Below are 24,547 nucleotides of genomic sequence, written 5' to 3'. Positions count from 1 at the left end.
CATTTACTTTAACATAAAACAAAAGCACGCCGAATGTTTTTTGACAAATCATAAAAATCGTCCTTGGTTATGTTTCTGACAATTGTTTCTGCTCTACTGATCAGATAATGCTCAGAAAAACAACATGACTGACCCATTATGCTGTGGTGGATTTTACACAGCGCTGTTTATTTTTGTCATATTCTGTTGAGCTGTCTGTGTGTGACATGGACGCTTAAATTGTCTTTGCGTGTAGACTCAACTTTTATCAAAAATCTGGCGTGTTTGTGCTGAACGATGGAGGAATGAGATTAAATCTTAAAAAATAAACAACTAGCTCAATGTTTAATACAGCAGCAGATACAAAAGGAAAGTTAGATGTGAATCTAACGATTGCAAATGTTATCTATAGGCTAAACATCAGCTGGTGAGCTATTTATTTTCACCATTTGGCTCAATATTCTCTTAAATTGAAAATTATAAGATGTTATGCATAGATTTTCATATCTGAGCAGCTATAATGACATTTGGACATGTGACATCTAAAAGAAGGACTGCTGTCTCATCTTGTCGTTGTTTTCTCCCATCTCTTGCCTTCCTCTCTCTTCTCCTCCAGTTGTGTAATTGAAAACAGCCAGCTCTGGTGTTATTCACAAACCCTCATCTTAACATGGAAAAAGGAGGAAGTTTAGGAAACTATAGGGAGAGATAAAGAGGACACGAGGAGGAGCAAAGAACAATAGAAAGAGGAGAAACAAGCTGGAGATGGAGAGAGAGGGTGGTTTTTGTGATGGGCATCTGGAAGCAATGTAATTTGGCTGAGTCTGGCTCTGGAGAGAGAACTAATGTTTGTTTAATGTGGGATTGTCCTGGACATGTAATTGCGCTCTTTACGAGGGAGCGACTGAGAGGAGGATATGAAAAAAAACGTTGTCAAACGCTCTAAGCTGTGGGTTAAAGCTGGGTGCATTCTGCCTATGTGTTAATGTCTCTCTCGTTCCCTGTCTCCCTCCCTCTCTCCCCCCTTCGGATGTCTGCCTCCTGGTCTCTGTCTCTCTCTCCCTCTCATACCCCCCCCCCCACAAACCCTGTATGTGTTTGCGCTGCTGTGTCTGGTTAGTGTCAGGGAAGAAAGAGTGAAGGGTTAGGGCCCCTCGATACCCCAGGGGACAGCCAGAGGCTTCCAGTGCAAGCAGGGCAGCTTTCAAGAGGGCCCCACGGACGCTCTCCGCAGCCTCTGCACCTCTGATTGCAGATGGGTTTTTTTTTCTTGCCCTTTTGAGACATGTAGTATGTGCTTGTACACACAAACAAACATAAAAAGAAGGAAGTATGCGCTGTGTTGCATTGCGTTGTGTGTCACTGTTTATGCTCCGAGCCAGTTGTAGTGGTAATGTTACTTTTGTGCCTCTTAGTCTGTTTACTGTTGCACATTTCTGGGAAGAGACTACAAGCGCGCACACACACACACACACACACACACTCAGACCCAGAAGCATGTTGGACCACCCTGTCTATGTGTTTATGTGCGCTGGTTGAGTCACAATCTGTGATCTCTTTTTAATAGCCAGAGTAGACGCATGCATTAGCTTTGTAGCACCATTCCTCTTGTTTAGGGAAAAGGCAGAGCCCCGGGATATATCAACAGATAATAAACATTATGCCTTCTGTTTATTATCAGGCCTTCCAGGAATTTGGCACTTTCTTATTAAGCTACAAAATTGTTTTGCAAAATCCACAGTTTTCCATTAATTCTACAAAAACTCATAGACGACTGGAAATTGCATTTTTTTTTTTTAGTCGATTACTGCACAGTCTCTGTAGTATATGTAGAGGCTAGTTTCAGCCAACAAAACTTATTTTTGAGTTTTTAATAAAGTGGCATTCATGTTTGTGCTGAAAATGATTTTGTTCATTTGATTTGGACCGCATCAAATAATTTTTTCTTTACTTGGTTGCAGTTTTTCATTGCTTTGGGTGTGTTTTTACATTGTCAGTTGATGACTCAAACACATTCCACTAATAAATGAATGCGGCCTTCAAGATCCCATGTAGAGCTAGACCAATAAATCGTCTAGGCTGATATATCAGCGGATATATATTTCATAGCAAGAAACTGCAGCACAGAAATGCCAAACGAGGTCTGAAGTCATTAAGAAACTGTTTCACCATTACAGCTTCACTGATGAGTTGACTTTTCAACTATAAAATGTCCCTCTCAGTATGTGTCTTTGTCATAATTTAAAAATAAATCAAAAGAATCTGTACAAGATTTTTTTTTTGCACATGTTAAAAAATGTAAGTATCCGTCTGATGGGACTGTTAACAGATACCAAAAATCCTTGCCCTTCTAAGCATGTATGAGAAACTACAGTGGCTGCGAAACTAACAAAAAACGTGAAAGAACAAAACCCGCTAGATGTGAAAGGCTCATTTTAAAACGAAAATTCGAGTCAAGTTATACATTAATGAAAACTTACTTTTCTGTCATATTCTGCCAAAAAAATCCTTCTAAATCTTAAACACTGGATCATTAATTGTAGGTCCCTGTATTTAGCATTTAAAGCATTATATAAACATGTTTTTTAATACATTATAACATAGTTGTAAGCAGGACTATGTACATTTTTAAGTATTAATGAATGTGCAATTATAACTTCCCCTGTGAAGAATATTTTATATTATCATATTGTTCATTACCTGTTTATACACCAGCCTCTACTTATAGATGCGTAAACTATTTTAAAACGTTTATATGCTGCTTTTAAATGCTAAAGCGGACAACTTAAAGTTTTGCCCTTGCTGGAAAAACTTGGGAAATGTGTCTCAAGGAAAGTGTTCCTCACTTCTAGTCTCCTTTTCTATACTTTTCTTGTCTTGTCCTGATATTTCTCCTCTGTGCATATTTTATATGAAATCACTACGTTAAGCATGACCTCCTCATGGCTCAATCATAAATGGCAATCTCATGTATTTTCGGCTCATACTTCTCACTCTCCGAGACTGTTAAATATGGCAGTTTCATCGTCTGACCTTATGCTGACTTTCTCCCGTGTCCATTTCATCTACTTCCACAGTGCTGATGGATACTGGGACAACATCATGTGTAAGGAAAGACATCAGTGCCCCCCTTCATTCATGGTGTACCAGAAAGTAGGAATTGATTGATTGAAGCGCGAATGTTACATTATCCTGTCACATTTCCTATAGTCTTTTGATGTAGAACCAATCACCCCACAAGACTGATGTACAATATTACATCGCTTTCCCAGAAATCAGAGGTTACAGAGCACACGACACACAAAGCTTCTTGTCATTTCATGTGAAAATTCCCAGAGGGGATAGATGGGGGAGAGAAATGAGGAAAGTAAAGGCCGCCGATATGTTTTACTTTTCTCAATTTCATACCATATCAAACCTGTAATGTATTTGCCGTTGCAGTTGAAGATTTAGCTTGTGGTCTGGAGTCCATGACATGAGCATTATTAGCTGGGCTATGATGTCAGGTACTTCTGGATTGATCTTGTTTGGAGATGATGTGAAAAGCAGTTTGCACCTGCCAAACGAGCACTTTTTTTTTTAACTTTCGGCACATCAAAACGATACATTTCCAGAGGAGCAGAATACTTCCAAATCCAATTCCAATTGAACGCCCACTAAAGTGTTTTCAGTAATGAGCACGAGTAAATGGGGTTTAATAAAGCCAGGATAGGCCAGGCGAAGAACTAAACGCACGGTTTAAATAGCCACATCTTTGGTGGTCTTTATAAAAGGTTACCGCTGAATAAAATGTTCTATAATGAGGTTTACAAAGTAGCCGCTTAGACTGATGCCACTCTTTATGTAGTTCATTATGTCAAGTCTGTCTCCTGGTTTTCCTTTCATTAAGGCAGTATCCTGCTGAGAGCTGATTTACTCACTGACCCCCCAACCCCCCTTTTTGGTCTCCTCTGTCTTGTCACCTGCATAGTGAAGATGATGCTAGGCCTAGTTGTTAGTTAACTTGCTACTCTGTCTCTCTGTATAACTGTCAGCCTCTTATCATCTCTCCCCCTGTCTTTCTGTGTTTATTCTTGGGCAGTAGGAGTGCCACCCCTGCAGGCAGCAGGTGCTCTGAGGTCCTAATGATTGTCTGCTTCCAAATGGTAATTAGGGCAGCTCCACTGTGCCCTGGTCTTTTTTTTTTCCTGATCGAGGCACAGCTCAACAGAGCACAGCTAGCAGCAGATCAATTGGCGCTGCCCACCTATCTGCCAGAGTGCTGTTGCAGCTGTTGCCGTCACCTTTTTTTTTTATCATTGCTCGCGTCATCTCGTCATCACTGCTGTTTCGCCCCACAGACCCCTGCTGTTAGCGCCAGCTAAGTCTCCGAGAGGTGGTGCGATTTATTTAAACTCATAATGAGGTGTCTGTCTGTAAATATGCTGGACTTCCCCCTCCGCACAAAGAATGATGCAGCGATTGTACAACGCAGTCTTTCCTAAACACATCCAGACTGGCAGACTGCATTGTCGGTGCTGTAGTTCTGGAGGCAAACACTGTCTTTTGCCTTATTCCGTGTGTGTGTGTGCAACAAAGGATGTTTTGTGAGGCTATGGGGTAATAAGAGGCTGACCTGGGCACAATGCTCCACAAAATGGTGTGATTATGACATGGCTGTGGTACCATAATGCAGGTCAGACAATGACCCATTTAAAAAAACTCCCAAAAGACGCGACAGGCTGCTGCTACTCAGCCAGTCTGACCCTCTCTGTCTGTCCACGTGGTGTTTTTCTACTTCTCTTCGTTCTTACTCACCTTATTTTCTTTAACTATTCTGATATTGCATCAAGGCTAAAAAAAATACAAATATGTAATTTGAATAATATATATAGTGTTGAAAAAAGAAAAACTCAATCCCTATTAAAATGTGTCTTTTGAATCTTTCTGTTTGTCTCTCTGTGTTTATCACCATGCCCTTGTCTATGTCAGTACTCTTTCTTAATATGTCTGGTTTGTCTGCCCTGCAACAGCCTGCAGTGAGCAGCGGGGCCAGCCAGGGAATCACTAAGCTATTGGTTTAATGATGCCAGCTCCTACTTTACAGGGATTTACATGTCTGTGTCTCTAAACACCCTGTCCACACACACAAACACTTGCATAAAAACACACATGGGTATGATAGGATGGCTAGACACACAAACACACACACACACACACAGATAGCAAAGTGGTAGCGCTGTCCTTCCCAGTCACTGATTGCATCTGTAAACTATAATTTTCCTTGTCAGACAGATAGCAAAGGTCAAACATACCTGCAGACATAACACATTTGTGACCAGCATGTCGAAGTATTAGCAGCAGAATCAGACAGATGGAAAAGCTTACACACACACACACACACACACACACACACACACACACACACAGCAGAGAGAGAGAGAGAGAGGCTTTCTGTAAGGTTTGTGTAAGTGGTGAAACAAGTAAAATGGGGCAGGATCATTGAGACTAATGATATAGCTCATGTCTGAGGCCTGTGTTTTCCTGGGTGGAGAAAAGACATTGAATAGCCGCATGAGTGGTTGTGACTAAATGACAATGCAGGAGGCTGGAAAATAGCGCATGACTCTGGAAAAAGGAGCACAAAAGCAGAGGGGCAGGGAAGGAAAAAAATGAGGAAGGGGAGTGAGAAGGAAAGGAAAGGCTGTAATAGTTTCATGCTGTCATACAAACACATGTCAGGTGTTTTCTCGCTCTCTAGCAGATACATTTTGGGGGGGAAAACAAGTGCAAGACAGCAGAGTGGGAAGTGGGAAGAGGAGGAGCCAATATATTTAAATCCTGTCTGGGTTTCAAGTAAACCATGGACCTCTTAATCTCATCCACTTGACAAACATACACACAGGGCCAGGCAGACGTCTAGCTAGCCTATTTTCATGTGACCTGAATTCCCTAGTGTGGCATTTTTTCCTGCCAGGCTAATCTCATTAAGCTGGTGCAGAGCTACAGAACAAACACACTAGGCATCCTTCACTCCTACTCTGCCTTCCTCTCCTCCTTTTGTTTTCTCTCCACTTCTCCCACCCTTCCTCTCCTCTCTTCTCTTCTGTGCTTCCATTTTTGTTGCCGTCTTCCTTCCACTGCCTCCTACTCAGTTGTCTCCCATATCTGTCCCTGCTTTCTGTCTAATTATGGCCTGCCACAGCGGAACAGAGTAGAGCATAGGTCTAGCCAGGCAGTGGAGTCGAGCCCCGAGAGCCACCTCTGCTTCCAGACGCACAATCAATCCTCATTATAGCCGACTCTCCTGCCTTCCGCTTGCCTCTTCAGGTCTGCCTGTTAAAACTCCACACCGCCACACACCTTCTTCTGCCAGCCTGTGGAAATCAATGCACTGTATTACTGCATGTGTGTGGCACGTCTGATTCATGGTCAACACACAACAGAATACAGTTATTTACAATGATCTGATTGTGTGTACGCTTATGTGTGGCTACAGCAGGGGGGGGGCGAGGCCACACAGCAAGCAGAGTTATTTATAAGATAAGGACTTGTTTCCGAAGCAGGGCACTGAAGATGGAATATAAAATGCTACCACATGCAGTTCTGTTACAGATGGTTAGCCCAGATTGGACGTGGAATCTCAGCTTCTAATCAGCTCGCCGTCGCAGTCTCGCTGAGCTGCTGTTTTGAATCTGGTCTTAGCTGGTATTAGCAAATTCTTTGTCAAAACAGGCCATCATGAGAACAATGATGTTCGTCATGAAAGTGAATCCTTAAGGATAAGTCTGGAGAACATAAAGGCCCATGTGTGTTTTGTTTTTCAGTGGTAACGTGGCTAAATGGATTTTACGAATGCCCTTTATTACACTCTCAAGTTTTAAACGTGTCTCACGGAGCTGAGGAAACACACTTTTTATGATGAATTCATCAGATTTATGCATCTGTACATAAAATATTAAGCCGGCTGCTTCCAGGGGAATACACTTTTCTTATTTCAAGCCTGAAATGAAGCAGGATTTAACCACGAAGGAAGTTGCTGATGAGTGCCGTCTAAGGCGAGGCTTCCTGTAAAGCAAAGATGTGGATTTGGACCAACTGGCTGAACTGGTCAATTAAGCTTTAAAAAGTCTCGCACAGTCCTGCAATTGTTGCAATGATGCAGTCGCGCAGTTATAATGTCTTGCATATTTGTTCCAGTGTTGGAAAGTGTTATCCTTTCGAACATCACAGTCCTTGATTGGTATTCTCTCCCTTACTGAGCGACTGTCACATCACGATCAATAGTACGCTGTCTGTCGTGCTGTTATGGCTTACTGGGATGTGAATGGAACAGAGCCATCATTAATGTTATTACTAACACCTGTGCTTCTCCTACGACGACAATGTCTGCTGTGGAAAAAAAAGCCTGTTGATGATCAATATAAACATGGAGGTCCATTCATTCTAATCACATTTGTAACAGTGAATCAATTGTGAGGTTCACTGAAGTCCTCGTATTAATTATCCAGTATGGATTAACTGTAAATATAGATATTATCTTATTGTAGATATATCAATATTGGGAGGTGTATAGAAATATTAGCGGTGATTTAGAAACAATGAAGCCATTACAGGTTTGTGTGGCTACATATCTTCATTCTATTCTTTAAAACTAATACACTGAAGGATACTTCTTGTAAAATGGATTTTGGTGTATGTATATCTATAGTAGATTTACTCAGATTTTCAGTACAGACCCAGGATCAGCACTTCTACCATAGGACATATTTCATTAGGTGCATCATCGCATTGAGCTGTTGTTGTTCTGTCCCAACATAGCGATATATGTGAAGCAGATAGATCGGAAGGGAAAATGAACTTCTTCGCAGCCAGTTGCACGATTTTCAGATACCCATTAATTTGAACAATAACAGTTGTCAGTTAGACATATTATTTGTTTCATCATATTGGCACAACATGGCGTCTCTAGGCCGTCTTGCTGTAGATGTTTGTATTCATTAAGATAAAACGTGCTACTCCTCATTGTTTTGTATTTTTAGACTGTTTCGGAAACCGACTTCTTAGAGCTCTTATCTATAATACCATCAGTGCACGATTTTGCAGAGCCCTGCCCACAGTTGTCACACCACAGGAAATCATATATCATCTCTTGAACTGGTTTTTTTTATCTCTTTGAAAGATTATTCATTTTCCCACAGTCTCTCTGCCATTTCCTTTCTGTGCCACCATGGAACATGGCATGTGGGCCGTTATCTCGTCACGGTGGCGTCTGTCTGTCTGTCTGTCTGTTTGGACACATTGTTGTGAGCTCAGTAAATGAAGAACAGTGTATGATAGAATGTGCTCTTAAATCAATAGTTATCTAAATAGAGTAGATGATCCGATTAGAATACTTTGCTAATGACAATTCTGGGAACTGACACTCCTTAAAGTAGTAATACAAATATTTTAAGAGCTACATTTATAGTGGTAGTGGTGGTACTTTATGGTGGTATAAAGGTTAAAGATTTCATAGAACCAACATGCTTACAGTACAAACATACTTTATAAACTGGTTACTCAGTCCTGACTACTCTTCATAGTTAAGCTTCAGAGATTTCTTAGAAGATGATGTCCATCTGTTTAGAGGTCTCTAATGATCCGGTCAGTGTTGGCGTTCTTCTTCTGTTTGGCTCTGGACAGATTGACATTTTGGACTCTAATTCTCCTCATGACTATTCTGAACAGGTCTGACTATCCGTGCTCCTTCTTAAATCAGTCCTCTCTTATTAAAAATTTGGTTTTTGCACATTAGCTCTGGTAGGTTTTCCACACGTCTGTAAAGAGTTCTACACCTGACTACAATACAGTAAACCTTTCTCACTGTTAGCATGAATAGACTTGGCTCTGAGTATTTACATCATTTCTAAACAGGTGCTTAATAGAAAGTATTCAATGGAGTGATTTGCTAAAACTAAAATAAGCGTTCATGGTGGACACACAAATCCACACACAATCCCAAATCCTTTTTCAGTCCCTCCAGTTTTTTGCCATTTTGCGATCGCGTGGATTATCGCATAATCAGCAATATGCCACATATTTTCGCGAGGGCGCATATTTCCTACTATGTCGCACAATTATTGCAAAATACCAAACATACCGCCCTTTCCCTACGACACCTATGTGTTTTCCACCATAGATCAAATAAACGGCTCTGCCATAGATGTGTCTTCCACACCACCTTTTTGACACACACACCACGCATGTGCAGCCATTTTCACACACCGCCGTGGGAACGTTACTTAGTGATGGCGACTACTTACAAGTCCCACCTGCCGTCATATATCTCGGCAAATGACCGAGCAAAACAATATCCGGCAATTTTACATGCAAGCGGATGAAAACTATTTTGTAGCCCGTGTAACAAAGTCCTAACCATTCCGTTTGTTTTGGTTAATTATCTTACCTCACTCAGTACTGGGGTAAATGTGTTTTTACACTCCAGTACTAATGTTACGATTCTTACAGAAAATAAAAAGGAAACAGTGTTTCTAAATCTGTCTGCCTTGTTTTTGTCTTATGCCTGTTTAGACTTTTTGATGCGGTTTAAAAGTGAGGAAGGGGTGCAAAATTCTTCGTAAAAAATGAGAAAATGACTTCGCAAAATCAGTCATTTTGATCGCAAAAATCACCCAAAAAAATCCTGAAATCCTGATGGGACTGCTTTTTGTTGTGACATCTTAAGTTAAGTGGCTATTTGTGATAGTAGAAGGACAGAGCTGGGCTAGCTGGTACCCCTGTCTAGACATCTCATTTAACTCAAGCAAATAAGTGTTTTTATCAAAACATCAAACCATACCTTTACTCAACTTTGAGGTCTGAGCTAATGCTGTCATAACTACAACACACTCATACATAAACGTTCTTGCTTTCTTTTTTACAGCTTTGTGATTTGTTTTCTCTCGCTTTGTATTTTGATGTGTGACCAGACTATGTTGTATGAAAAACTCCACCTCTCTTTCGTCGTTCCTTCCATTGTTCACACACCCTCTCTCTGTCTTCCCATACTGTCACCTGTCACTAGTGACAGTTGTCTTTGCCCCAGGAGGAAACATACTGTGACATGTCCTGATCTGTGGCTTACAAGGTCAATTATCTGTCCCTCACTAAGAAGTTGGCTGACAACTCAGTAACATCTTTCATTCCTCCCTCTTTCCTTTCATCTTCCTCTCTGCCATTTCTTCCAACTCTCTGTTCCCCCCTGCTGATGAATCTATCAGGAAGCAATCATTTAAAAACACCATTATAAGTGAAACCAGTGTAGTGGGAAACCAATTAACCTTTACATCCTCCCTCTCCCCCAGGCCCAGGACCTGAATGTGATTGAGGAGGTGATCCGCATGATGCTGGAAATCATCAACTCTTGCTTGTGCAACTCTCTACACCACAACCCAAACCTGGTGTACGCGTTGCTCTACAAGAGGGAGCTCTTTGAGCAGTTCAGGACGCACCCATCTTTCCAGGACATCATGCAGAACCTGGACACGGTCAGCCTTTTTTTTTTTTTTTATCTTGTAGTCACCCAAATAGCAGAAGTGAACGGAGAGAAACTCGAACTTGAGAGCTTCCCCTCATGCTATAGGCTGCATTGTGGTAATTATTCCATAGATCAAGGTTAGACAGATTTTCCTTGAATGTCTTCTGCGTCTTCAGGGAAAGTTTCAAAAAGCTGGGAACATAAGCGAACTGCATCGTTAAGCGTGCAGTTGGACTGTGCGGCGTGCTGAGAGCTCCGTGAGCTTAAGTATTATTGATGAATTAATCAGTCCCCTTGTGTCAAGAGGCTCTGTGTCAAATATTCATTGACAGTGTTTGGTGTATGGGTGAGGAGCTAAGAGAGGGAGAGAAATCTATCATTCAACGCTGTTTTAGTCGTATAGGGGAGGAAAGGGAGCTTTGGTGTGTATGAGTGTGTATGGGTGAGGGATGGGGGGTTGCTGCATACATTGCCATGGGCTTTGCTGTTATCCATAAGTATGAGGGAAGCATGCTATCTAGAATCCCTCAGTTAAGTCAGTCTCCCCGAGGCTATTCTCCAAAGCCTTCCCTTTGCTTGCAAATCCGTGTGTGTGAGCATGAGATCCAGGACGAGGGAGCTGCTTTGCTCCTATAAATTAACCCCATATGGGAGGCCTTCAGAGTTAATGAAGAGATTAGAATTAGATAGATGTAGACGCACACACATGCTTACACACAGTGTTAATGGTAGGCCGTGACGCGTTTGAATTCTCTAAAGCAACCGCTTAATGTGAACAGGGGGGAACATTGCCCGTAGATGCATTTTCACTGTTGGTTTGACAAAAAGAGATCATTAAAAAGAATCAGTAATACCTACAGTTTTTTTTTTTTTTTTAATTATCAAATATCAAACATTTCTCCAGGGAAGAACATAGCACAGCAGTGGAAACGCAGTTTCCTTGATCTCTTGTTTGGGCTGAAACCCAGAAGGCATCAGATAATTTGAGCTTCAGTGAAGTGCTTATTTTAAGTGGGACGAAACCCTATGGTGAGTTTGTAATCTGAAATTCTGTACATATGTATTTTTTTTTCTTAGTGTGTAGCCTACAGGCATTTGAGCCAAGCCTGTGTTTGTAGCATTTTAAATTGGTGCGCTCTGTAAAAGCAGAACTCGTGCACTTTTATAGCTGTTTCATCAACTTTTATCAACTTATTTGCAAAGGATCTCTATCAGTATTGTTAATAATTGACAAAAATGATACTATTGGTAGCTCTCTATGCCTGCATAGTATAGACCTATATTCAGAGCAACTTACTGTTGCTAGGAAACGTGACAGCCCCATAGATATCGCTCGTTGTTGATGCAAAAGTAGCTAAATGTGTTCTCTGATTAGGCAAGTCAAAACCAACCACCGGAGCTTGATTTTCTGTCGCAATACGCCGATGCTAATGTTGTTAACAGGCTGTAACAATCACCAGCGTTATTGTTTACAAAATGGGGCCCCTGTATACGTAGCATAACTCCCTTTGTTCTAACTTAGATCTCCATATTGCAGCCAGTGTCATCATATAGGGTGTGGCTGCTGCAATATCAATGTGACAGCTCCAAACAGCAGGATTAGAAGAGTAAAAGAGCTTCATGGCACAGCTGGGAGTTAATATCCAACCTGAGTGAGATCAAGACTGCAAAACATCTTGTGAGATCCTCTATGAACAGGAACACGGTTTATTGGGGAAAAATATTTAGACTAGAACTTGACCGATACTGGATTTTTAGGGCCAATACTGATGTCAATACTATAACTATTTAAAAATTTCTATGAATAAAAACATACAAAATATTTTTTTTATTCAAATACGGAACATTTTCAACTACATATAAGCATTTATTCTTCTAGTTTACTGCTCTGTGGTTTCTTTTTTAATATATGCCAACGTACACGTTAATACCGGTGTATTCATGATAACCCAATATTGATTGTAAAACAAGTTTTCAAATAGGTTTATATTTTTAGGTTTAGACTAAACAAACAAGATATAAGGTGTTATTAGATATAATGAGGTGCTCATAAGCAAGTAAGCATATTTCCATAAATGTTGAACTCTTCTTTTCACTCAAAGCAAAACCACAAACCATCTTTATAATCATCTCTATCAAACCAGATGTATTTTTTGGTATTTTTCTGTATTGTGACTGGTTGCTTCATCCCGTGTGACCTTTTAGGTGATCGGCTTCTTCAGTCAGCGTCTGGAGCAGGCTGGAAGTGACCTGTCAGTTGAGAGGGTTCAGGAGGTCATCATGAAAGGCGCCCAGGCCCTGCCTACAGACAGACTGAAGGTAAATCTGTCTCACACACACGCAGACACACAGCGGGGGGACAGATGGAGAGCACGGAGAGGAGAAATAATGAAATACGAGACTGTCTGAAGAAAAAAAGCAGTGGTACATATTGGACTCGTGTAGAGAGCACAATATGTTTTCAAAGGCTGCGAGGTATCGAGGATTGGTGGTAGGGAGGTGAAGAAAAGGGAATTGGTTTGTCTGGACAGGTGAGAGAGAGAGCGAGTGAGGTATGGGGTTGTGGACCGAGGCGAGGGAAAGATGGAAAGAGCCATTGGGACATGAGACAAAAGGCTAAAGCCCAGTTCTCATTAGCATTAATGCCCATCTTCATTCCATCTCTGCTGGCCTGCTGCATGCGAACATGTAATGACATTTCAAGGAGATGGGATAGGGGACTAGGGGGCACTTTGTCATGGGCACATAAGATCTGGGGGAAGGGGGGTGGGGGACATAAATCTGCCATGGCGCCTCGTTACCCAACACTCCCACCACTCCTGGCGGGTTCGCTAACCCCCGCCCTTCCCAGCGCCCCTCCATTAATCAGTGAGGAAATATGTAACCAGCGGTCTCCCCACTCCGCTCCTCACCAGCACAGAAGCTCTTAATTGCATGTTTCATCATGTGTTTCATGTTCTATACTTGGCGGCTGGCTGCAAGGCATTTGTCTCGCTAGCCGATGTGGAAGAGGGATGGTGCGTGGCCATGGGTCCATGTGCTCTCTCAGTCTCGACACCTTGGAGCGTTAATGTAGCCATCGACCATAGAGCTAGAGAATTACACATGGAGACATGTGCATAACCCTGCCATGTCCTTCAGCGAGGGTGCTGCACCTGTAGCACACACTCATGCAGTCAGCTATACTTGGAATAAGTGTGTGTGTGTGTGTGTGTGTGTGTGTGTGTGTGTGTGTTTGCGGATGACAATGTGTGTAACTGTGTTTGGACACGTAACTGTGAGTGTCAATGAGTGCGCGTCCAAGCGTTTCAATCCTTGCTTCTGTGCACAAGTGTAGTTGAGTCTCACGTTGACTCTCCACCGTCTGAGTGCTTTCCATCTCTACGGGGTGACATGAAGCAAAGAGAATATCTGGGCAATCTCTCCTCGGGGAGAAGTCTCCGCCGCCTCATAGCACCATCGCTCAAACAAACAGCTGTCTCTCTCTACCTCCTGCTTCTCTTCATCTTATGAGCTCATTCTTGCTATTCATCTCCCAACGCGAAAAAATCCATAGGTTGGATTAATGTTGTGTGAAACCATCGATAAGCTGGTAATTACTCAGTAAAAGCTCTTAGAAGAAGTATTGGTGTCTTAATCAGTTGTGTGCGCACGAAGAAGGCTGGAAAGAAAGAGATGCAAGGACGTTTGTTCGTCCACATCCACAAGAGTTTGTTATTCAGCCGTGTTTTTCATTCGTTAGTTTCTATAGGGTGGTTATTTTCACGTTTATTAGCAGTACGGTGTATGTCAAGGACAGCAGATTATTAAATTTAGAAGTTCTGTGTTGAATTCCTGAAGCCAATTCCTGGAAAAAATTACTACTTCTCTCGGTTTTGATCTTCTTTTCTTGACAACCAAAAGAGTAGCAAAAATATGAAATCACTAGGGCTGCAGTCTGGCAGACACACTTCTGTTATAATATACTTAAATACAAATATATAATATAACTTGAACAAATAAAACCATACAAACAATAGTCCGTACACAAATGAATTATGTCAACACATTCATAATAATCAAGTTCCAAGTTATGCAACATAAATTAGCACATCCACATCAGTATTTCCAGGTTGTTGAGACACATAAAAATGTTTAAATCTCTTCTTCTTTGTCCTTTTTAAACTTGAGAAACAACAGAACCGCATCACAGCCAACATCTGAGAATAAAAGCTCGGATGACCAAATCATTAGTTTATAGTCACGATGTGATTAAAATTTGGGTTCATGACAGCAGCTGTGCTTTATCTTCTGTTATATTGACATTTAAAATGAGGGATCACAGAGTTGAAGACTACAGAAAGTTGTCCTATCTTTGCTGCCACACAACCAACTGTGACTGGGCCAGTGTCCTCCTGCACTTTATGATCACTTATAATGATTAAATACAGCCGTATTCACAATGTAATTGTTTTCGTTTACATATTTCATTCGTTTATGTTGTCACAATGGAACTGCTGCTCACAAATACTACCAGGTAACCAGCAATCAATCCCAAGCTGCTGCGCTGCCATAATAAAGTCACACAGGTTAATGACAACAGCTGCGCTGTGTGTTTGGCTATATTGACATTTAAAATGATCAATCACAAAGAAAGTTACAGGTGACAGAAAGTCCTTCTAGACTATGTGTCCACACAGCCCCCCGGACCTCACTGGGTGGCTTACGTCATGGTTTTGTAAACGATCTGTTTCCCCTGTACACAGCGAATGGTCAAGTCAGCATTTTAAGATTTATACAGTCTGGAGACAGTTTTGGGTTTTAGTGAGAAAAACAACATGTTAGTCCTGACAAAGAAATTAAATGGAGAGGAAAAATGTGTGTTTAGAAATGTAACCGTCTTGTATGGACTCCTCACCAGATAATGGCTGTAATGGAAGTACCATTATGAAAATAAGGAAAAAGACATTAAACAATTTTCATAACATATTTGCATCTCAGTGTGAAAAGAGAAGTTTGCATTTGTCGACACAAGTCATTTTCATATGTATCTCCTTTAGTGTGGACAAATGGACTCCTACATTTCCCGCCTTGAAATCTGTTTGGCCAGAGGAGCTGACAGTTGTAAAGTCAATAATTTTGTGAAGATTTTATCTGAACCATGTTGTTTTAGGTGAGGGGGGACATTGTAGACACAGGACTACAAAGATCCTGTTTACTTAAAGGACTTAAAAAGCCTTTACACAAAGACATGGACATGCAAATTAGGCCCCAACTGAAAGAAAGGGTTAAAAGAAGGTGGTAAATACCCCAGGGGTGACCATCAGTGCCTCGTCACTCAACCGTCTCTCTCTCATTCTGTGTGCTCGTGTGTGTTGTTTCAGGGTGTGTGAGACTGAGTGGCTCTCATGGGCAGTGCCTGTGGAATGTGTTGTTTAGCCTGACCAGCTGAAATCTGCCTTATTGAACAGTGATAGCCTACAGACTCACTGGCTCCTCAGGCCAGGACTGATGGGAGGGAGGGGGCCATACCAGCTGTTACATAGTACCTGGGTCTTTGTAGGCCTGATGACTGGTCAGCACTATTTCCCACACATTAACAACACAGGGTATATGCATTTTCACTCTGAAGCCTCTTTTAGACCTATGGAGTCTTTATTTTAGGATTATTGTAACCATATAGTAGAAGTTACTGGAACCTTGTAGCTGCCTTTTGTTTGCTGAGATCAATTCATAAATTGATAGAAATAAAGAAGATACATCTATGGCTGCAACAAGTTTCACTCAAAACCGCTTCATCATTTTGTGTTTAAAATGTTAAAAAGTTCTAAAGATCAAGATGCTTCAGCCGTGCTGACAGCACTGTGAGCCAGTTCTGTAGCCAAAGTGGAGTACAGTACAGCTGAGGCTGACAGGAATAAGATAAAACTTTATTTATCCTAAGGAAAACTGTTGTGTAGAAGTTCAACATTAAAAATGCCCATGTATAAAAAATATCAATATCAAATATCTTAAGTGTAAATAAAAATTCAAAATATACATTAATGGTAAGGTTCATAAGTTGTTCACATTTCAAGTTGCTTTTTAGTGAGTTGCATAAATATATAATATGTATCAGTATAATATGTGCCAATTCGTCAGTAAGATTCATGAAGAAAAGTCAAGGGATCACCAAAGTTATTAGGATTCAGCCTCTTGGGACCATGAATGTCTGTATAAATTTTTATGTCAATCCATTCAATAGTTTTTGAGATATTTCAGTCACAGAGAGAAGCAACATATCGTCACATTTGAGAATCTGCTGATGTTACACATTTTCGCTTGATATTTATCCTCATCTTTATGTTGAATTTCTAGTCTAAATATTTCAGTGACCACTTCAACATAAGTGCAAGTTTGGATAGGAAAGGATGGCAGTATCAGTATCTACTACCAAAATATTGGGGTGGATTTTCTGGATCACCACTGTGTGAAACATGGTCTGAAATCACAAGCGGTTGTTATTACAACAATCGCAAGCACTTTGTTTACAATGATGATGAATTTGATTAAATATATCCTTCCAATGCTTGTGTGTGTACCTGTATCTCAGTGTGTATGTGTGTGTTTGTGTGTGTGTTTAGTTATTATTTGCTCCCTAGCCGCATTCTTCTCTGTCTGGCCGAGCTCTGACAGCACAGCAGCGTACAGAGGAGGGAAGGGAACACGGCGTCCTGAGTGAAGATATGAGGCCAGCCAGTCAGTCTGTGTTCAGGGGCGAGGGCCTGACCCGCCAGGACCCATAACTAACTGATATGAGTCTGGGCCAAGTGGGCCCAGACAGCTGCCAGAGTGAGAACAAAACAGAGGAGGGGAAGGAGGGAGAGAAAGCAACAGAAAGCCGGAGGAGATATATACAGAGAGAGGAAGCCACAGTATAGACTGAATAAGAATAGAAGATAATATTAGGGATGGGATGTGGCAGTCCGGAGACGCTCTGATTTTTCCCAGAAAGCACTGGAGCGTGGACAGGACATTTTTGCTGCGAGGCATGTAGTGATATGTAAGACTTCCCGCAGCACCAAATCCCTCGGTGGTTCCGTCTATTATAGAAGTGGAAGGAAAAATGTTAACCATTGTGATTCAAGGATCATTTTTCTTATTTCTCATTTTATGCCAAGTATCTAGTGAAAATGTTCAGACGTTCACAGGGGGACTATATATTCCTGCTGTTTTAGGTTCATAACTTCACCTCCAGTATTAGCACGTCTCATCAAGCCCTCATTTTGATATAAGATGTTAGTTTTAGTGGCACTAAGTGCATCATTTTCGTTTGCTTTACGGCTGTCACACGAAACTAATTAAGCTGATTTATCAGTAAAGGAATAGTTTGACATTTTGCTTTCTTGCTTAGAGTTAGATGAGATCAAAACCATTCTCATATCTGTATGTTAAATGTGACACTGCAGAAGGAGATGCTTAGCAAGTCTGGAAACATGGAGAAACCATTAGCCTGGTTTAAGTGTCTAAAGATATAACGTGTTAATTAGTGAGCTTAAGCAGTGTCGGTAGGCAGATTTTGTCACCTTGGCTGCTGGCTTCTCTCCACAATTGGCGCATAACTTTTCCTTTTTAATTATGTAGGATTTTATTTGCTTCAGTAGTCTTATACTGTCAAGAAGTAATGGGCAACTGATACAAGAGTTGCCCATATTTTCAGAAGATAGTTGGGAATAACATTGGTGTTTCATGGTGTCAGTATCGGCATCAATTTGGTTGTTTTTAGAAGTTTTAAGTTGGAATTAATGTGCGGTAACGGTAACCTTTCTATGACACGATAAACCAGAGACTTGATATTTAGAGAAAATGTTGGATAACACAAAGAACTTTCTTCCTTTATTGTTCATGTGTGTAAATATATCCACTAACGGCTGAGAAAAGATAATTTGTTGTGCGCTCATAGTCAAGGTCTGCATTGAGAGGTCATGATGAAGTGCTCCTCATATTCAGTTGCGATCTGTGAGTTGATGGAGCATAATGAAATATATTGCTCTTTTAGTGACCTGCCGCTACGAAAACCTTTAATGTGCAACATAATATTTGTACAGTGGGTTACGTCTGTCTGTAGATGAGTCCTTATGAAATTCACTTGACAGTTGCTGCTTACACTATATATATGAATGATCTGATTGGGTTTTGGAGCGCCCTTCCATATATTTGCAAATTAATGAGGGAAACTTAATTAAGAGGCCCTTAATTATAATACCACACATGTGTTTGGAGAGTGTGTTGACATGGCAGTATTTGTTGTTTGCTGATTAATGCTTTTAATTATCTTAATGACATAATTAGCATAACCGCATATGTTTCATTTATCATGGTGATTATAGCAGAGCATAAATCAGCTCTGCCGCCTCCTATTTTGGTTTTGTTTGTGCTTGTGGGTCGACAAAGCTGCTGAATAAGAACACAATAACTTCCCTCTCGAAATAGAAAATTAAAAATATACCACATCATCTATGCTGGCAAGTAAAAGTGAGCCTGGGCTGAGTAACTGTCGCTATCAGTGTCATATGAACATTTGATGAGTTGGTGAGCTTGTGTACGAGACAATCACCTACACACAAATACCAGCCAGATAATACAGCTCCTGCATTGTGTCTAGCCATCACAATGAGTGTGTGTGTGTGCGTGTGTATGTGTATGTGTGTGTGTGTGGTCTAGCCTCAGTAGCCTGGCATATGGCCTGTGACCCCATAGCCCCTCTGTCTGTGTCATTATGATACCAATAGTGTGTCTGTGAATAGAGCCAGCAGGGACTCAATAGACCGGACTGGGACCATCGCATAAAGGCCCTCAGCGTCTGTCTTTCACCGCAGACTGATTACTGGCTGCGTGTGTGCATATACTTGCATGTGTAGACAGGAGGATATAATGAGGTACCCCTGTATTATTGATGCTTCTCTTTCACTACCTACCTGCTGTTAGGTGGGCTTGTGTTTGCTTCGAGCAGAAAGAGAGGAGCTCAATATCTTGTTAAAAAGGAGATTGTGTGAAATAGTCAGTCATTTTTTTAGCTGTGTTTATGTATTGTGGGTTCTTATTAGTTGGCAGGCCTCTCCTTGATATATACTGTAAATTCTGGCTGTGGCGTCATCACCGTGCCAGGACGAGGCTTTCCATGTTTGTTGACCACACAGACATGACGGTCAGTCTTTGTCTTACGCAACACAACGCAGACTGAGAGAAGAGTTAAAATGGTTACATAAAGCTCTGTTTTATGTCAGTGTGAACTGAAATTCTTTGGGTTTGTTGAACACTTGAAGAAGTGATTTTTGGCTGATGAAAATTATAATGGACATTTTCACTACATTCTGACATTTTATAGATAAAATGATGAATAATTTTATCGAGATAACCGCCAAATTAATTGAAATTGATTAGTAGTTGTAGCCATAGTGTCAAACACTTGCAGCCCAAAAATAATACATTTAATATAGAAAACATGGAAAACGCTTCCCAATATGAGAAGCTGGAATTTTGCATATTTTTGCTTAAGAAATTTTAACAATTTGAGTATCAATCAATCATTTCAGCTCTAAAATTCATATATACAGCAAGATAATAATCATTTCAGCTCTAAAATTCATATATACAGCAAGATAATAGTCATACTAATCCACATCCTCAGCCTCATTCATGTGTGACTTGTTCCCCTGTGGTTTAGCCTTGGACATGATCAACACTGAGGACCTACAATATAAACCTAATAACCTCTCCTGGTCCAGCTCAGTGGGTGTTTCACACATTAACAAGCAATGTCATGTTTGAGGTTCTAGTAGCTTTTTCCAAGTAATCAGGCTACTTCAGCACATCTTGATCTAAACAATAAGCTCACACTGGACAGACTGTTCTATGAAATGACACCCCTGAATTGGTTTTCGGTTTATTACATTTACTTTTGTTTTATTGTATATATATCCTTGTCGTGTATTGAGGTCAGGCAAAGCAACTCTCTTCTGTAACAGGGCTATTTTCTCATTCATCTGTTGGTAGTTCTCGGACAAGCCATCATCAGTAACAGTTGTGCTGCTTTATTCACCAAACAGTAGCTGTCGATATCCAGCTGCCTGCTGGGGTCAGGAAGTGACATTAGCACATTAGTCAGCCCTTTAGGAGGTCAGTGGTCGGACCACAGAGTGATGCCTGTCCTGCAGGCAGCCGTAAGCAATTTCACCTCACAGACAGATGGAGTTACATCTGCTAGCAAGCTACTGTACCTGATGAAGAGGGATTACTTTGAATCAACAGTAGCAACAACTCTTGTTCATTTAAATAAGATGCTGCAGACTCTAAAAACAACAATACCCATCACCCCTCGATCCGAGCTGTAGAAGTGCTCCAGCTGTCAGTCATGTAACGTCGTGTCTGGAAACAATTCATGGGAATTTAAATTTATACGTAGAGCCAGGGCCACCGGGCATAGCCCCTACCTCTTTGCAGCTCATTGTATAAACCACAGTGACGTTTGTCCTCGTCTGACAAGCCCTCAAACTCATAAATGTATGTATGTGTGTTATCTGCAACGATGAAATGAAAAATTGGGCATTTCGTAGTTTGCGAGCAGCGGCACAAATGACCAAATGACAGAGCTGTCAGATAGGAATGACTTGTGGACTACAATAGATCTTTCTCACAACATTTGAACATAAATGTGTAAGTATTAAAATGTATAAGTTTCAGGTTCTTGGCATTGTGCGTGCCGCCTCATTGTCATACTGTCATGGCTTCCAGAGCCATCATTAATATTGTTACTAACAACTGTCCTCCTCCTACTATGATAACATTTCATCCCTTGCTCATTGACACTGTCTTTCTTTCTCTTCTCATGTGCAAATAGAAGTTCCCAGAGCTCAAGTTTAAATATGTGGAGGAAGACCAGCCGGAGGATTTCTTCATCCCTTACGTCTGGTCCTTGGTCTTCAACTCTGGAGTCGGCCTCCACTGGAGCCCGCATGGGATCGAGCTGTTCAGCATGGACTCTGGCTGAAAGATCTGCAGCAGCAGCCTTTGCGTCTTCATCCTCGTTCAGTAAAAAAAAAAAAGACTGACGGCATGTGTGTGTGTGTGTGCGTGTGTGCGTGCGTGTCTGTTCGGGTGTGTGTGTGCGCATTGCCCTTTATAGTATGTGCACGCTGCTTTGAAAGTGCCTCAACCTTGTACAGAATGATGTTTCCTTTCTCTCTTTTTTTTTGATGCTGCACAAACTCTTTTTCCCTCTTATAATAATTCCTCTGCTTCGACACTGTGAAGCTTCAGTTCACACAGTAGCACCCACCGTGTGTACAGTCAGTCCTGTAGGGAATACCTATTTAACATTTGAGCAGCTTTACCTGGTTCCACAGCACATGCCAAGTTACATCTCTTATGTAAAGCATTTTGTTATTGTGAGGAGCTCAGGACACTGGCGATGGATAATCCTACTTTTTTTTTCTTGCTTATAAAGAAAAAGGTCAATTAAAACACATGCACTATGCGTTACACATGCTCTGGTGAACATTAATTTACAGCTGCACTGAATGCAAAGAAATTGTTCCAACTTAATATTCAAGACGGGCCACATGTCTTGGAAGACACAGCATACGTTTAATAAATAACTTATATGGTTTTAAGTATGATTATCTCATAAATAAGCATTTTATTTTGGCCAACATTGTTCTCTGAATACGATGGGTTTGTATAAAAGATCTGTTTTTGTGAAATAAATTTAAAAAAAAGGGTCAGAAAAAGAACCAACCTCTGTTTTGTTGGAACATTTTTTATTTTTTTTCAGATTTGAGTTCACCAGAGTGTTGCTTGGTGGCCAGCCCCAATAACCCACATTGGATTACAGTTTAATTAATGCTTAATTTCAGTCCCTGGATAATATTAGCAGTCCACATCGCTCTGATTCATGTGATTTCATTGTTGCTTCCAGCCCATTTATTTGACTTTACCCTGTCTTTGTCGTTTCCATTTTATTCCGGATGGTAACCCAAGGCAAGTACTTAAACTAGGACAAGTCATTAAACCTCCTGTCCTATTGTGCGTAATTACAGTTGTCTCTTTGATTTGTCACTTTATTTGCATGTTTAACTAGAGACTTTGTATTAAATTATTTATTTCCATGTATATTGTTTTTTTTATATATATATATATTCAGCACCTCAAAATGTAAATGGTGGTAGTAGTACTGAAAAAAGTACTACCAATGAACAGAAACACGCTGGTACTATACTTTAATTCTTCCCAGGTGGGAAACTGGCTTTATATTATTACATATAATATGACAACAGCTGTCATTTTGTGGCAAATATTACTTTGAAAATAGGAGTTTAAATAAAAATATGAAATCAAAGCAACCAAAGTGTCACATGGTTATTAAGCGAAGTGATATACTGTAGCATTCAGGGAAGAACATGGACATAAAGAGGGAATTATGTCCAGCAGACAACACTGTGCTTTCATAGCACTGAATGCAAGCTGAGCTGTCAATCCTGGGGTTATCAAATAAACCGGTGTCTCCTGTTTAGCATCTTTGGATAGGTTTTTATTTGAAATATTATGTGTCCTCTAAGAAAGAGCTAGGCTAGTTCTTTCCCCCTGCTTTGAACATGCTGTTGGCGGTAGCCTCTTTTCAGAAAACACTGCATTTCCCCAAACTGTTGAACAAATCCTTAAAAAAACACTGCATTTCCCCAAACTGTTGAACAAATCCTTAAAAAAACACTGCAATATTTTGAAAAAAATATATAATCATGTAGCAAAAAAATGTTTTTTTTTCATCTATCCTGACCATAATCATCTCACACATTTTTACCACCTGTTTGGGAACCACCGCTGTAGACAGCTTCTTTCTGTATGTTGAATTTTGCAGGTCAAGACAATTCTGTTAACTGGAGCAGAGTTTATACGTAGAGCTATATACGTTTTGTTTTTTTTTCATTAGTGCTTCTTTGACTCTTTTCAACATCGTGCTTTCTTTACTTTGTACAGCTAACAACACACACACAAAAAAAAGAATCAGCCCTGAAAACCACCAAACTGTCACATCCTGTTTATATCTGCATCAAAAAATATTAATAAACGATAGCACTGTATGTGTGTATTTCATGTCTTATTGTTGCCCGTTGCGGTCATAGCTGCAGAGGCAGCAGAGACAGAAGCATGAAACCACTTCGGGGGGGGGGGGGGGGTTATGGCACAATGGCACCCACTGTGTTGATGGCGCTCCCACTTCCCAAGAGAATTTCATGCCTTTCGTCTCTATTGTATTGATTTTCATGCCTGAAATTCTCTCATTCTCAAGGACAATGTAATGGATGCAATTTGATGTAAAGAATGGCCCATTTTCATCGCGGGGTCGTCAGTAGGTTACAGTGAGACTTCGTGCCCGAGGACAAATTGTTCAAACTGACGCCGATTTCTTTCTCTCTGTGCCGACTCTCACCTGCTTACAGCCCTATTATCGCACTGCCAGATGGTTGAGGAGAGGTTTTCACAAAGTGACATGGCCCTCCTTGTTCCTTTATGGTGGTGGGGGTCACCTTACCATGGGCTCCCATTTCAGGTGACAGCAGGAAGATGGATGGAGCAGGGGATTCTGGGATGGGTAGTTTATTCCTTTTAGAGGCTGGTACATTTACCTCAAGGTCTAGGTGAGATTGCATTGCAGTCTACCAGCGCAGTGTGGCTCCGGATACAGAGGTCATACCTGAATCAACGTCTGTTGAGTGATGTAAAAAGTAGGGTACTGGAGACCAGTCTGCCGAAGTGGCTCTCTACAAAGTACTGGTTGCCCCCTGTGACATGGAACTCATTAATATGACAGATCACCATGGTAACGATGGAAGGTCGTTAGGCTCAATGGTTATAGGTTTAGGTCACGGCACGGGGAAGCTCGCTCACAGCATGAGAATGGCACAGAGAGTTAGACATAAATATAAAAATAAACAGACAATCAGTTTCACCCACTCCTTCATTCCTTCCTACAAAATCTTCACTGGAATGAAAACAAAAAAAGTTTCACTGGGCTGGACCGTCAATGGAAAACAAAACCAAACTTCACAAAGA

General features: G+C 40.9%; 1 protein-coding gene across 4 annotated transcripts in view; it reads left to right on the top strand.

Annotated features, from left to right (window-relative positions):
* dym (dymeclin) overlaps positions 1-23,144 on the top strand; it is a 49,051-nt gene extending 25,907 nt beyond the window's left edge. For all 4 annotated transcript variants that reach the window (XM_019275546.2, XM_019275545.2, XM_027282157.1 and 1 more), the window contains exons 15-17: positions 10,305-10,487; positions 12,683-12,796; positions 21,336-23,144. In XM_019275546.2, the coding sequence (XP_019131091.1) occupies positions 10,305-10,487; positions 12,683-12,796; positions 21,336-21,485 (447 nt within the window). In that variant the 3' untranslated portion in view covers positions 21,486-23,144. The remainder of the gene's footprint in view (positions 1-10,304; positions 10,488-12,682; positions 12,797-21,335) is intronic.
* Positions 23,145-24,547: the final 1,403 nt, after the last annotated feature.

Source organism: Larimichthys crocea, chromosome IX (genome assembly GCF_000972845.2).
Source record: "Larimichthys crocea isolate SSNF chromosome IX, L_crocea_2.0, whole genome shotgun sequence".
NCBI classification, from domain to species: Eukaryota; Metazoa; Chordata; class Actinopteri; family Sciaenidae; genus Larimichthys; species Larimichthys crocea.
The sequence above is the reverse complement of the archived record's forward strand: the minus strand, read 5'-3'. Positions and strand labels throughout refer to the sequence as shown.